This window comes from Salmo salar, chromosome 04 (genome assembly GCF_965601325.2).
Source record: "Salmo salar chromosome 04, fSalSal1, whole genome shotgun sequence".
Taxonomy (NCBI): Eukaryota; Metazoa; Chordata; class Actinopteri; order Salmoniformes; family Salmonidae; genus Salmo; species Salmo salar.
The window spans coordinates 21,316,033-21,331,128 of NC_138294.1; the positions used below are offsets into that span (position 1 = coordinate 21,316,033).

At 41.6% G+C, this 15,096-nt stretch overlaps 2 protein-coding genes and 1 non-coding gene across 3 annotated transcripts in view; 2 read left to right on the plus strand and 1 right to left on the minus strand.

The window, feature by feature from the left end:
• LOC106602365 (lipopolysaccharide-responsive and beige-like anchor protein) overlaps positions 1–1,910 on the minus strand; it is a 333,282-nt gene extending 331,372 nt beyond the window's left edge. The window contains 1 exon segment of the mRNA XM_082974174.1: positions 994–1,910. Coding sequence (XP_082830300.1) covers positions 994–1,176 — 183 coding nt within the window. The 5' untranslated portion in view covers positions 1,177–1,910.
• Positions 1,911–9,855: 7,945 nt separating this feature from the next.
• rs3a (40S ribosomal protein S3a) lies at positions 9,856–14,026 on the plus strand. Its single transcript, NM_001141317.2, has 6 exons — positions 9,856–9,940; positions 10,758–10,861; positions 11,804–11,991; positions 12,631–12,839; positions 13,175–13,284; positions 13,865–14,026. The coding sequence occupies exons 1-6, from the start codon at positions 9,879–9,881 to the stop codon at positions 13,990–13,992; spliced, it is 801 nt and encodes a 266-aa protein (NP_001134789.1). The 5' UTR covers positions 9,856–9,878; the 3' UTR covers positions 13,993–14,026.
• Positions 13,312–13,441, plus strand: LOC123742596 (small nucleolar RNA SNORA17). Its single transcript, XR_006769750.1, has one exon. It is a non-coding gene; the product is annotated as a small nucleolar RNA SNORA17 (small nucleolar RNA).
• Positions 14,027–15,096: the final 1,070 nt, after the last annotated feature.

Here is a 15,096-nt window from a genome sequence, read left to right on the forward strand (position 1 = left end):
GCCTGTATTTACCACCCAAAACTGAAATGCTAACGTGGCTATCATAAAGAACTACAAATGCCATGATGATCTGGAAGAGACTGACGAATCGAGGCAAAGGTAAGAATCTCTGGATTAACTATCTAATGTTTGCTAAATGTAGTACTGAATAAATTGGCTATATTTCTTTAAAATTTACAATTCTGTTAACTGTCTTGTGCACGTTTTAAATTGACAATACCTGTTAGCAAAGGTGTCAGCTAGCGATGACGTGCAGGAGCTTGAAGGTATTTGTAGTTTTGCATGATGTATACAAATCTGAGAGTAAATAGAGCCGAATAGATTGATACAAGTTGTCCGAGAGAGATTTACATGGTTATCAAAACGTAACGCCAGGGTAAGCCTACACAAACCACACACCTTATTTTAAATGTTTCTAAAATCCCCTATGGGAAAAACTAATGTTGGAAAAAACTATTGGAACCATTTCCGTGGATCGCTAGGTTGTATGGGTATTACGACACCTATAAACATAAGGCTATAAACATAATTTTTCTAAACTATGAACAGGATAAGACCATGCCCATTGCATCCTGTATGAATAATATGAAAAGTGATCATGCCTCGCTGGTTGGTTACAAAGCTTTTCCAAGTAATGATTTGTAAAACCAATATAGCATTTCCATCACCATGCAAATTCTACAAAGAAAACTCTTATGCACCATTAGCCCACACATTTCTAACTAATAGGCTATAGCCTAGTTCCGCATAGCCTACTACTCTAGTTACCTTATCATGGGAAGTAAATATTATGCACTCAGCTATTGGACCATATAGTAGGCTAGCTAATGAAGTAGCCTTGTCACAATATAGCCTTCATTATAAACAAATATTGGCCAGAAGGTAGCCAAGAAATATAGAAAAGGCAGGTTGGTAGACAGTGTAACATGATCCTCTATGGACGGTTTCCAGGGACTATTTAGATTAGTGTGTGGCTTCCGATAATCAGCTTACCAGGTTGAAGACGGTCTCCACAATGTCCCGGTTGGAAACTTCCCCAACTTCCACCAGACCGGCGAGGACAGCGAATTTCTTTTTGATTCCTCGGATTGGGATCCCAGGGTTGAGCGACACCGCCGCAGCTCCATCACCTTTCCCGGCTGGTCGCCCAGCACCAGGCGTCTCCTCGCTAGCCATCGCTACAGGAGGACAGGTGGCGTTAACAGGTAAGGCACCTGTTCACCCCCAAAGGCGGTAATGGGATACAGTAAAGTCGGTGAAAGAAAAAAAACAATGGTATCCTCTTTCCAGCTATGTCGACAGTCTGGAGGTAAACAACGAAAATATTTCCCTCCCCATTCAAAACAGTTCCCAAAATAAGCCTTCGAGTCAACAAAGTACGTTTTGTAGTCCGCGAAAGGCACAGGCGCACGAGAGTTGGATTTCTACTCGATGACACCGCGACATTGGAGTTGTCACTGCGTTTCCATGTAGAACTCCTCTCCCCCGGTCGGAAACTTGATAAGGAGGCGAATGAAATAATGCATCAAAACCCGTTCACTAAAATGGACCGGCTTAATAAGATTTGGTTCTAAAGGCAAGTCGCAGAGACCTTGCCCTTCCTCCCCTCTGTCAAAATATAAGAGGCACCTGCGACTTTCATTTCTTCACTAGTCCAGCCAGGCTACAGCAGTAGAACTTGCTATTGTCACAGCAGGCTTGACAGGTAGAGTGCTGTCATGAGCAACAACTCCTAAACGTGGCTCAAGTACGGCAACAGCGCCAGTGGTGCTCGACAAGGGACAGTAGTCATCCACTCAGTCCTTCCCTAAAAACTGCTAGACTTGTTCAAATTTCACTTACAGCGCTTTCTCTTCCTGATTTACCCCCTGCTACAGCTCTTCCCCGCCATAACAGTATTATACCAGTATTCTGCCCGCGGCACAAATGATGACGTCATGTTCGTATGGTAACGAGGAAACCTTCAAAATAAAAGCCCACATTTCAAAACATTACAATTCAAAATATATTGCATTTGAATCAATGGACACTTTTACTGTGCCAACAAGAAAAGGCAATAGGTAATTTATGAAATCAAATAAAAAATATTGTTTCAACTTTTTTAAGACCTACATACACATACAGAATATTGTGCTATAGAGATAACTTTTATACGTGTCTCAGCTAATGTGGGGTGGAAAATACTCAATAGGGTCTCTAATAACCAAATATGTTTCATTTTTGAAGGGGACTGTGTCACACGGTCTGCTGCTGGCTGAGTATTTACTGAGTATTTCACGCCACACTTTATCTGAGGCAGGTAGAAAAGTAATCTTTACAAGCCAATATGTATCCCATGTACAGTCTATAATAGTGTACTGCATTGGGGGCTATGGAGGGGGTGGAGTGAAAAGCCAGAAGCAGGCCAAGCGACACAGTCCACTGCCAAAGCTAACCATATTTGGTTAGTAGAGATGCGACAGAGTATTTCACACCACAGTTTATATGAAACAGGTAGTAAAGTTTTTTCTCTACAACACAAAAAGTACCCATTGCCTAGCACGAGAAAAATTTAAGTTTTGTAGACTCTATTGAATAATTCCAATAACATATATTTGTATTTTATTAAACATGTATTTCTTTAAATGTAGCCTACAATAGCTTTCAACATTCCAGTATTTGTTGAAACTTTCCAAAGAAATGCATAAATAATACAAGAACATCAATACATTGGTTGCAATGCTGTGAAAAACAGTTGTACCGCACTAGATTGCAAAAAAAAAAGCGATATTCCCAAAGTTTAGCATGTATTTACACGGGGACTCTTATTTACGGGAGAAAAAAAATCCGCGATCGTGCTGCCAGCATAATATCCTGCTGCTAAGAGAACAGTAATGAGTGGAGCATGCGCAGTTGGCATCGAGTGACTTCGACAGGGTGTCTCAGGCGTTGATATATCTCAATGGTCTCAGGTGTAGCCCAGGTGGATGGCGCTGTGGACTTGTTCATGCCAGGGATAGAGGGCAGGCTTATAATGCAGGAAACGAGCAGCGCTTCACAAATATTCGGTTCCAAAGGAATAGAGTCTAGTGTACAATTTCGCCTCATATTGTAGCCAGTTGGCCTATAATGCAGAGACGTCTAAAGGCAAGAGAAAGATACTTGCTCGAGTCAGGAGTCATCTACTGATGTGCACTCAAAGACATACCAGAGATTTTGCATTAAACAAATTGCATATAAAAACTCTAAGGATTAGGCTGTAATAATGGTTGTCAATGTAATGTTTATTTTTTCCTATAGGCAGACTTTAGGCATTATCTACCCACATTATGCAACCATGGTTACAGTTGTATAGAAGGGGAAACATTTGTAAACATGTTTATATTATTGATAAAAATAAGAGTAGGCAAAATAATGTCCTGCTGTAAAAAAAATGTAAGTCATATTCACATGAGACATGTAAATTGTGATGCTTCTCTCTACAGTCCATGCAGTGGAACATTGACAGCTGTAATGCAACCGGAGGTGATAGAAACCAGACATTAAAACGATGTGACAGCGATGCTTCTCTTGCCTCTTCCAGTCACTGACCCATGTTGCAAGAAAGGCATTGCACTGTACTTGTGCACGTGACATTAAAACCTGAAACTTGTTGAAGACGTTTATGAGACCAAATAAATACATTGTCAGATAGGTTTCTATTTCATTTAGCCTACGTGTATTGAATAGCCTATGTATGATTGAAGTGTAATAAAAGATAAAATGCAATGTATTTGAACAAAGATCGTTATTGCATGATTAAGATGTGTGTCTCCTCTCATCTCCTAGGAGGCTCTGATACAGGATGACTTCAGTTGCTCAATGGGATGGGGGATGGCTCCCAGTCCTAGGCTGCATCCTAAATGGCACCATATTCCCTATATAGTGCACTACTTTTGACCAGGGCCCGTAAGGCTCTCGCCAAAAGGAGTGCACTGTGTGGGGAATAATGTGCCATTTTAGGACGCAGTTCTAGTGCTGTTGCCAAGGAGTCAGGCACCGCCACAATTCTTTTGACCTCACAAGCAGTCCCTCTCCCTGGGGACACTGGGACACGAGGCAGTCAGTTGAGTTCCAGCATCAGACAGAGGCTGCGTCCCAAATGGCACCCTGTTCCTTTTAATGTGCGCTACATTTGACCAGAGCCCTATGGGGGCTCTGATCAAAAGAAGTGCACTGTAAAGGGAATAGGGTTCCATTTGGGAGGTAGCCAAAGTCAAGGTTGGTCTCTGTAGCAGTGACCTGAAATATAAGTGCTTACTACAGTGAAATGCTTTAATTTACATGCAGGCTTGGTTCAAGTCAAGACACTTTTGCACTGACTTACCAGAGGTAACCTATAAAATGAAAGTAAGAGAGAGTGTTGATATAGTAACTTGTATTTCATAGTGGGCTGTTGAACTGCAACCTTGATGACGTTAATTAAATACACATTTAATTTACAACATTTTCTTTTCTTGTTTTGTCTTTTGTGTTCCACAACGCATTAATGAATTCAGCTACTCACAGAGCTTTGTGCCAAAGTGCTGTCATCTTTTCTTTGAATGAACATTCATTATATCCTTCTAAATCAATACCTGAGGGAAATATATATTTTTTTAATATCTTGAACAAATAAATGCTGCTAAAACCATATGGTTGGAACACACATCCTCTTGACTGTTTTCTTTAAGAAATGTATTCTGCGTGAAGCTTGGATTTACTTTGAACCCCCCATGGGGCAGATTCCATCAGAAAACGAAGCTGAGTGAAGGCTGTTGCATTATGGTGACAAGAGGGAATTACACACATCTCTCCAGAGACTACCCACTGGGCACAGATGTCAATTCAAGGTCTATTCCACTTTGGTTCAATGTCATTTTGTTGAAATGACATGGACAGGGCCGGTTTAATGCAGGTGTTTACCGGGGCTGAAGCCCCTGGGCCCAGGCCAGTGGGGGGCCCAAGAAGCATATATATACAGTATATATTATAATTGTTTTACTGCAACCGCCAACCACAGAAGGATTCAGGAGCCCGCTCTCAATGAGTGTAGACAACCTGCTGCTACCGCTCTACTAATCATCAGATGGGGGGAGGAGAGGAGGTATGGGGCCCACGTGGGTAACTGGGGGGCCCTGCCTTGATTGGGTAACCGATTAATAAAAAACTGCATAATAAATAAATATGACTGGTCAATTGCGTGAGTCAGGGGCTGGGCCCAAGAGCCAAAAAAACACAATTACGTTTTTTTTTTCCAACCACAGGAGCCTGCTCTCAATGTTCAAAATACCCCGAGTGCATAATTTAGCCACAGAGGATCAATAGTTTTAAGAAAATAACTGTGGATTAAATTGTATCAAAAGTGCATACAGGTAACTAACAAAATAAAGGAAACACCAGCATAAAGTGTCTTAGGGTATTGGGTCACCACAAGCTGCCAGAACAGCTTCAATGCGCCTTGGCATAGATTCTACAAGTGGACATAAACCATGCCAGGAAAATGCACCCCACACACCATAACATACACTTTGTATCCCTCACTTTCTCAAGTGTTTCCTTTATTTTGGCAGTTACCGGTTGCCTACAGTCGGGAGGCCGCAATTTGGCCAGCATGCACGCCAAATATACAGCTTGTTGCATTGTGACCATAGACATATAATCCATAAAAGGGATTTGGAACCTCTTACCCTGGCAATTTGAGTGTTAAACTCATGGGTTCACTATCATTGGCTGCCAGTCCTGATTTAAATGGGAACTGCCATCTATGGATTATATTCTATGCGGCTGTCGGTTTGCATTTTGCAAATTTCGAAATACAATCGTGGGAAAAATGTACAGTTTGGAAAGCAAGCAACGTTGATTCAACCAGTGTGTACCCAGTGGGTAAATTCGTTGATGATGATAATGCCTTTCTGAATAGGAGGCTGATTTTTAGCAGCATGCTACAGAAGGTAGGCAATATGGCAGGCAATCAAGATAACGTTTTTTGGAGGCATGTTGTGAGAGAAGAGAATGCCGCACCTCTCTTGATTTTGGTTGTTGGCTTCAACCAGGCGAGAAGGTCAAAACGTTTTCAGTGACAAGATTAAGAACATTTTGGGCGCCTGCTGATTTTAAAGCCAGGTGAGGGGTTCAAAACGTTTTCAGGGACAAGAGTAAGACCTTTTTGGGCGCCTGCTGATTTTAAAGCCAGGTGAGGGGTTCAAAACGTTTTCAGGGACAAGATAAGCACTTAGTCCATGTTGGATGGTTGTTAAGCTTTAAAGACCCCCACTTCCATTCTCCTGATCAGGGATTATCCCTGACAAGGAGATGACAGGAATGTTATTAATTCTATTTAAATTAATCTTCACTAGGTGTTACAACATGTCTCTAACGTGCACATTCACAGACTCATTTATAAAATGTATATGATTTATGTATACTGTACATATGAGGGATTTGACCGAATTAGGCCTCACCAACATTAGGACATATGTTGAACATTAAAGAGTACCTTTCAGTTACTGTATACAATCTTGGAAAAAATGTGCTATCTAGAACTCAAAAGGGTTCTTTGGCTGTCCCCATAAAATAACTCTTTGAAGAACCTTTTTTGGTTCCATGTAGAACTCTTTTGGGTTCCATGAAGAACCCTGTCCACAGAGGGTTCTACATGTAGACAGCCGAAGAACCCTTTTGGAACCCTTTTTTCTAAGAGTGTAGAGACAATGTAGGTCTTTATTTTTTATTTATTTATTTCACCTTTATTTAACCAGGTAGGCAAGTTGAGAACAAGTTCTCATTTACAATTGCGACCTGGCCAAGATAAAGCAAAGCAGTTCGACAACATACAAAAACACAGAGTTACACATGGAGTAAAACAACATACAATCAATGATGCAGTAGAAAAAAATAAGACTATATACAATGTGAGCAAATGATGTGAGATAAGGGAGGTAAAGGCAAAAAAGGCCATGGTGGCAAAGTAAATCAAGTATAGCAAGTAAAACACTGGAATGGTAGAATTATAGTTTGAAGAAAGTTCAAAGTTAAAATATAAATAATATGGTGCAAAGGAGCAAAATAAATAAAATAAATAAATACAGTAGGGGAAGAGGTAGTAGTTTGGGCTAAATTATAGATGGGCTATGTACAGGTGCAGTGATCTGGGAGCTGCTCTGATAGCTGGTGCTTAAAGCTAGTGAGGGAGATAAGTGTTTCCAGTTTCAGAGATTTTTGTAGTTCGTTCCAGTCATTGGCAGCAGAGAACTGGAAGGAGAGATGACCAAAGGAGGAGTTGGCTTTAGGGGGGACCAGAGAGATATACCTGCTGGAGCGTGTGCTACAGGTGGGTGCTGCTATGGTGACCAATGAGCGGAGATAAGGGGGGACTTTACCTAGCAGGGTCTTGTAGATGACCTGGAGCCAATGTGTTTGGCGACAAGTATGAAGCGAAGGCCAGCCAACGAGAGCGTACAGGTCGCAGTGGTGGGTAGTATATGGGGCTTTGGTGACAAAACGGATGGCACTGTGATAGACTGCATCCAGCTTGTTGAGTAGGGTATTGGAGGCTATTTTGTAAATGACATCGCCGAAGTCGAGGATTGGTAGGATGGTAAGTTTTACGAGGGTATGTTTGGCAGCATGAGTGAAGGATGCTTTGTTGCGAAATAGGAAGCCAATTCTAGATTTAACTTTGGATTGGAGATTATTGATGTGAGTCTGGAAGGAGAGTTTACAGTCTAACCAGACACCTAGGTATTTGTAGTTGTCCACAAATTCTAAGTCAGAACCGTCCAGAGAAGTGATGCTGGACAGGCAGGCAGGTGCAGGCAGTGATCGGTTGAAGAGCATGCATTTAGTTTTACTTGTGTTTAGGAGCAGTTGGAGACCACGGAAGGAGAGTTGAATGGCATTGAAGCTCGTCTGGAGGGTTGTTAAGACAGTGTCCAAAGAAGGGCCAGAAGTATACAGAATAGTGTCGTCTGCGTAGAGGTGGATCAGAGATTCACCAGCAGCAAGAGCGACATCATTGATGTATACAGAGAAAAGAGTTGGCCCAAGAATTGAACCCTGTGGTACCCCCATAGAGACTGCCAGAGGTCCGGACAGCAGGCCCTCCGATTTGACACACTGAACTCTGTCAGAGAAGTAGTTGGTGAACCAGGCGACGCAATCGTTTGAGAAACCAAGGCTACTGAGTCTGCCGATGAGGATGTGGTGATTAACAGAGTCAAAAGCTTTGGCCAGGTCAATGAATACGGCAGCACAGTATTGTTCTTATTTCAGAACATCAGCTGAATGGATTTGGGAGAAGGAGAAATGGGGGAGGCTTGGGCGAGTAGCTGTGGGGGGTGCAGTGCTGTTGAATGCAGTAGGGGTAGTTAGGTGGAAAGCATGGCCAGCCGTAGAAAAATGCTTATTGAAATTCTCAATTATAGTGGGCTTATCGGTGGTGACAGTTTCCTATCCTCAGTGCAGTGGGCAGTTGGGAGGAGGTGTTCTTATTCTCTAGAATAAGAATAAGAATTCTCTAGGTCTAGAATGAATGTATGTAAATGTTTACATTGTCACCAGGTTCAGCTCAGCTAGGCGTCATCCCTAACCCTGTAATGACACAGTTGTATCAGTGTCCTAGTAACGGGAGGAGGCAAGACACACCTGCATGGAATGTTAACGGTTTGAGATTCAGGTTCAACCTGTTTTCTTCATTAAATATTCACTTGTTGCTTCACTCATACAGCATGTTAGGGCTGACTGTCACGCAGTGTACTTGGCTGACTGAATAGTGTAATACAGTGCAGAGTATTGAGTAATATACATGCATATAACATATAGTTTAACATAATAACATGCATATAAGATATAGTTTAACATAATAATATGTATATAAGATGTAGTTTAACATAATAATATGCATATAAGATATAGTTTAACATAGCATGCATATACATGTTGTGAATAGTTAAGTCAGTGTTCTCCAAACTCCAAGGGATGCATGTTTTGTTTTTAAACCCCAGCACTACACATCTGATTCAAATAATCAACACATCATTACATTATGATGATTTGAATCAGCTGTGTAGCGCTAGGCCAAAAACCAAAACGTGCACCCCCTAGAGTCCCCAGGACCGAGTTTGGAAAATACTGAGTTAAGTCAATATATGTTTATTTTCTCATAATTCAGGTGAATAGTCTTTCCTTCATCATGAATATATGTGAATATTTCGGTTGAATTTATTTAAGTTATTATGGGTCTGCTCATATGACTGCTAATTTCTCCACAGACAGCGACTGTAAGTTGAATTTTGTTATTTTGTGAAAGTGTTGGTGCATCATATTTCACTGCCACAGTAAAAACCAGTGGCTGTTCTAATTTATATTTTATACTCAGTTACATGTTTATGCATATATTCATTCATTCTGGAACAGAGATTCATATTATTATAAATCATATATGAATTATATAATATAATTATGTATTTATTTACAGAATTTGAGACATACAACACAATATGTGTCAGACTGAATGTCAATCATTCATGTGAGCGTATGAACTGAGCTAACTGTCAAAGTGGGGGTGTTAATTGTTTATTTGCATCCCCATTAGATTTTGCAGAAGCAGCAGCTATTGTAGTGGATACAGCAGGATCAGGATAGAAATATTAATATTGTGCATAACAATACTATATCATACAATGTAGCAAACGCTTCCTGAGTTTATTAAATGTTGTTATAACGTATCAAATAAAGGACTGCGATATCACGCTAGGCCAGTTGTGAACGACAACGTGCTTGTTTTGAGGTCTCAACGTATCGCGAGATGTGAGAAATCTCATATCATAGAAATATCGCGATAATTCCTATTTCCTTCTCTTTCACTCCCTGTAGCCAACATGGCAGTCGGCAAGAATAAGAGGCTGACCAAAGGTGGCAAAAAAGGTGCCAAAAAGAAGATGTAAGTAGCGCAATTCATCCATTAAATCGTGCAATATACACTATTAAGTTCAGGTTATTGACTTTCAGTTTGAAAATGTGAAGGATGAGGTTGATGTTGACTGGATGCACTCAGGCCGGTCACTGTTGCTAATCTGCTAAATTCCGTGCGCATTCAGTGTTCATGAGTTTGTGCATAAGCGACACTGAAATGTTATGTAAGAGACTGTCAAAGCCTTAACCCAGGCTGCATATCGTGAAGCATTTTATGTAAATGCGCCGAAATGCACACATTGCCTGTAATCTAGCAACATCGGCTGTCTTAACAAGCTAAGCTACCTAACTAGATCATTCATGTAGCTATGGTGGCTAGCAAGATGGCAAACATGTCCACGTTATGTTCATGGCTGGCAAACGTTAGCTAGACGAAGTATTTTCTACGAAATGGTGTGGTCAAACAGAATTAAAGTATTGTATCCAAGCCAGCCAGGGCTACATGTGCGTGGTGCCAACCCTTCAATCGTTAGCGAGAAAGTCAAATTTGTCAGGTAAGATAATTTAGCCAGTTAGCTGGGCCTTGCGTTAGTAACCAGCTAGTTAACGTTATGCTATCACAGTCATGTTTTATTGATTAGCCAGGTGCCTGTTGAATTTCCACGTTTGATTGTACTGGAAGTTGACGTTCATACCATTGCCAGCATTTGACAATAACAAGTTAACGTTAGCCCATTGGTTTGTTTCACGTAAACTAGACTGCAACCTTAGTTTCTTTAGCTAGCTACATAGGCCTGTGTCATATAATAACTGATGTTGACCACACTACTTTCTCTATCCCCCAGTGTCGACCCTTTCTCCAAGAAGGACTGGTATGATGTCAAGGCACCCGCTATGTTCAACATCCGCAACATTGGCAAGACCTTGGTCTCCAGGACTCAGGGAACCAGTAAGTCTGCTTTTCAGATGCCGATTAATGGAGCAACACATGGTTCAGTGGTGATGGCTACCAGTATGAAGACTAACATGCAGCAGAATAACTGCAGACAGAGCCACATGGTTCAGTGGAATTATAGCACGGTTTGGGAACTGGGGGTTGATTAAAGTGAGGTGAACTCCAGACCTTGTACTGTAACCAGCTAACTAGGTAGCCTAATTCAACTAGCTTTGGGACAACTTTGGGAGTCTGTATATTGGTTGGACTCACCTAGTTGTGCATCGTTCTGGTGGGTGGTGACAGATAATAACCCTACCGCCAAAAAAATAACCCTTCGCCCCAAAAAATGTCCGGTCAACAAAAGCTTATGTATAATCTCTAGGAATGTACCAGACAACGTGAAATGTTCCTCCTATCAAATCAACATCAGTATCCAACTTTTGTCGGAACCGCAAAAGTTAGACAGCGGTCTGCCATTAGACCACGCTCTTCACGCGAGACTGCCTACCACAAAATCTACCATTTAATACCGAGGTACACATTTCACTACATCTGGTAAGTAGAGTTCCTAGAGATTATACATGTGCTTTTGTTGACGGGAAGCGTTTGTTTGGCGACGCCGACCCTGGTGGTAGGGTTATTTCCGTCAAAACACCAGAACGATGCACAACTCGGAGTCCCAACTAATAGAGTCCTGAAGTTGTCCTAAAACTATCATTTTAATATGGGTTTGTTGGTCAGTAATGTCCCTTGAGTTTTCCTTTTTAAAATAGTTTCAGATTGTCGGTCTTGTCTTGGTTTTGTTTGTACCGTACTTAACACAATGGGAATGCATGATGACAGATTGTTTCGGCCCAATGATTGCCACTGATTACTGGTGAAGAGATGTGATGTTCCCTGCCTTGGCCTCCATTCCCCTCACTGCGTCCCACATCAACTAATCTGTTCTACCAGGAATCGCCTCTGATGGTCTGAAGGGACGTGTGTTCGAGGTGAGCCTCGCTGACCTGCAGAACGATGAGGTGGCCTTCCGCAAGTTCAAGCTGATCTCAGAAGACGTGCAGGGAAAGAACTGCCTGACTAACTTCCACGGCATGGACCTGACCCGTGACAAGATGTGCTCCATGGTCAAGAAGTGGCAGGTGAGGAATCCTACAGGAGGATGGAACACACAGCTGGATTTGTGGAGATATTGTGGTTTTGATATGCCTTTATAATCACAGTACAAAATGTATGGAAATGGGTCATACTGTCATTAAAGGTGCAATATGCAGAAATCACTCTGCCATTTAGTTTGACTAATTTCAGTTTGTTTGACAAAATAACCAGTCTTTGTTTAGAGAATCATTATACCATCTAAACCGATGTAATATTTTGTATTTTCAGCTTTTTAAAGCTGGTCTACAAAAGATGCAAATCTTAAGAACAGGAAGCATAGAAAAAACAAACATCTACCGCTTCTTATACTTGCTTTCCATGAGAATGACAGAGCTATAACTCACATTTCTATGTGAATTTGGTCAGGTCACCCAAAAAGTGTCATTGCAACTTTAAGCTGAAAGGCACCACCTTTCCCTCATAGTTTTTCTCAGCACACGTGGAATGTAAACCACAATTTCAACGCTGTACCCTAATACTGTCACACCACCTTCAAAAGTGATGTACCATTATGGGTCATCTCAACACTATGATTTAACCTCTGCCCTGTAATGTTATTGATAACGTGTTGGGCCCGATGTACCCAAAACTATGAATTGACCTTTATCCTGTCTCCCCGCCAGACCATGATTGAGGCCCATGTGGACGTGAAGACCACAGACGGCTACCTCTTGCGTCTATTCTGTGTTGGCTTCACCAAGAAGCGCACCAACCAGATCAGGAAGACGTCGTACGCCCAGCACCAGCAGGTCCGTCAGATCAGGAAGAAGATGATGGAGATCATGACCCGTGAGGTCCAGACCAATGACCTGAAGGAAGTCGTCAACAAGCTGTAAGGATGTTCGCCGTCCTGTTGCTGGTTCAATAGAATATTCTGCACTCTGGGAAGATGTGGTCCATGTGAAATGCAACATGGAGTGCATGTATGGGCATGCATATTGATTGGCTGTTAGATGAAGCAAATCATTTATTTCAACAAAATTTTGCATGTGTCTTACACTTTTCCTGCATCTTTAATTGTGTACAGTTAAATGTTGATGTCTGAGTAAGTTGAATGGCTTTCAATGAAGGCAGCCAGTAATTTAACTAGATCTCTCAGCCGGTCATTATCAGTAGCCAAGCCAGGTTCCCTCTTACTGATTCACTTCTTTTCCCTTTGTCCTCTAGGATCCCTGACTCTGTTGGCAAGGACATTGAGAAGGCCTGCCAGTCCATCTACCCCCTCCACGACGTCTACGTCAGGAAGGTTAAGATGCTGAAGAAGCCCAAGTTTGAGTGTAAGTCACCTTGAACCTCAAACCTATCCTGCCCCTTGAGGCGTTGCAGTCCGACAATGTGTCGAGCCTGTGTCATAAGGGGCGGAGAGTGAAAGGGTTATGTCTACGCCAAGGACCCAGAACGGTGGGTACTTGGAGTGATCATGGCTCCGACAGATGGCACAATACTAAACAATTGATGGTGTGAAAGAAAGCCTATTCAGGATCTTGGTCAACAACTTACCATGCATTAAAGAACCTCCACAAAAAAACAACCTTAACCTAAAATAACCAAGGTTATTGAAGGTCACCTTTGACTGAGCTTGGTTTAATCATGACCACTGTAAGGTCCCCTCCCCAGCATCTGGCAGCAGTTCTGCACGACATAATTGTATCTCAACATATGCCGGTATGGCTGCATTTACAGGCAGCCCAATTCTGATCTTTTGGCCAAATAATTATTGTCAAAAAGATCAGATTTGGATTGTGTAAACACAGCCTAGCATACTAAATTATCCTAAGCGACTTATCCAATGTGTCTCTAACAGCCTGTTGAGTTGTACTCTGGTGTTGTGCTTATATAATTCTTGTCTCCTTCCAGTGGGCAAACTGATGGAGCTCCACGGTGAGGGTGGTGGCAGCAGTGCAGCCAAGCCCTCTGGGGACGACACCGGGGCTAAGGTGGATAGGGCCGACGGCTACGAGCCCCCCATCCAAGAGACCGTCTAAACACCTGACAGATTTAATAAAAAATGTAAATGATACTCAACTGTTGGTGTCTTCTGTTAATGGGATGGTTGTTTTTTAAGGTATTTTGTATAGAGCTATTCTTTTTCAGGCAGAAATCAAAGAATTTATGGTTTCTATAACTATCTGGAAAAAGAAATGCTATGCAAAACTCACCGTGTTACGCGGTTGAGGCCGGTTGGACGTAATGCCAAATTCTAAAACGGAGGCGGCTTATGGTTTAGAAATTACCGTTCACATCTCTGGTGGACATTCCTGCAGTCAGCATGCCAATGGCACACTCCCTTAACTTGAGACATCTCTGGCATTGTGTTGAACGGCACATTTTAAATTGGCCTTTGTCCACAGCACAAGGTACACCTGTGTAATGATCATGCTGTTTAATCAGGTGAATGAGTTCTTGGCAAAGGAGAAGTGCACACTAATAGGGATGTAAATATTTTGTGGATCTTATTTCAGCTCATGGGACCAACACTTTACAGGTAGCATTTATGCTGTGATGTTACCATGGCACTCATGCTCAAATTAAGTTTCAAGGTGCTCAATTACATCATATTGCAATATAGGTTAATTTAATTGACTGCCATATGGAGGTAAAATGTAAAAACAAGCCAACTTCTCTTGATTAATTGGGCCTCATGTGCTATTGGGTCATTCCTATGTGGTGCCTTTTCTGTCCTCAGGAAAAATCTTGGTGTAAAATGTAGATCCCAAAAGGCCAGGTATCCTTTGCTTTAAACATCTTGAAAGGGAATTTTATGGCTTTAACACCTTTCAGTGGATGTTTGTTTTGCCATGTCCCCGGGTGTAATCAACTTCTGAGAAATATAAGGCATAAAATATTTTCTTTCATTATCTTAAAAAAAAAAACTGACTTTGTCCCTGATCACTTTCCACCCCGTTTGTTGTAATTCTCCATTTAAGAAAACCCCTTCGTACAATGACACATTCAGGAAATGTCAATTTATTTGGTGGGAAAACAATGGTGCAAAGCTAAATAAAATGTCTACCCCACCCTGTTAGGCTAATTTGGATAATTACCAAAATATGTTTGAGAAAAGTTAAAATCCTGTTCAAGTGTTCACC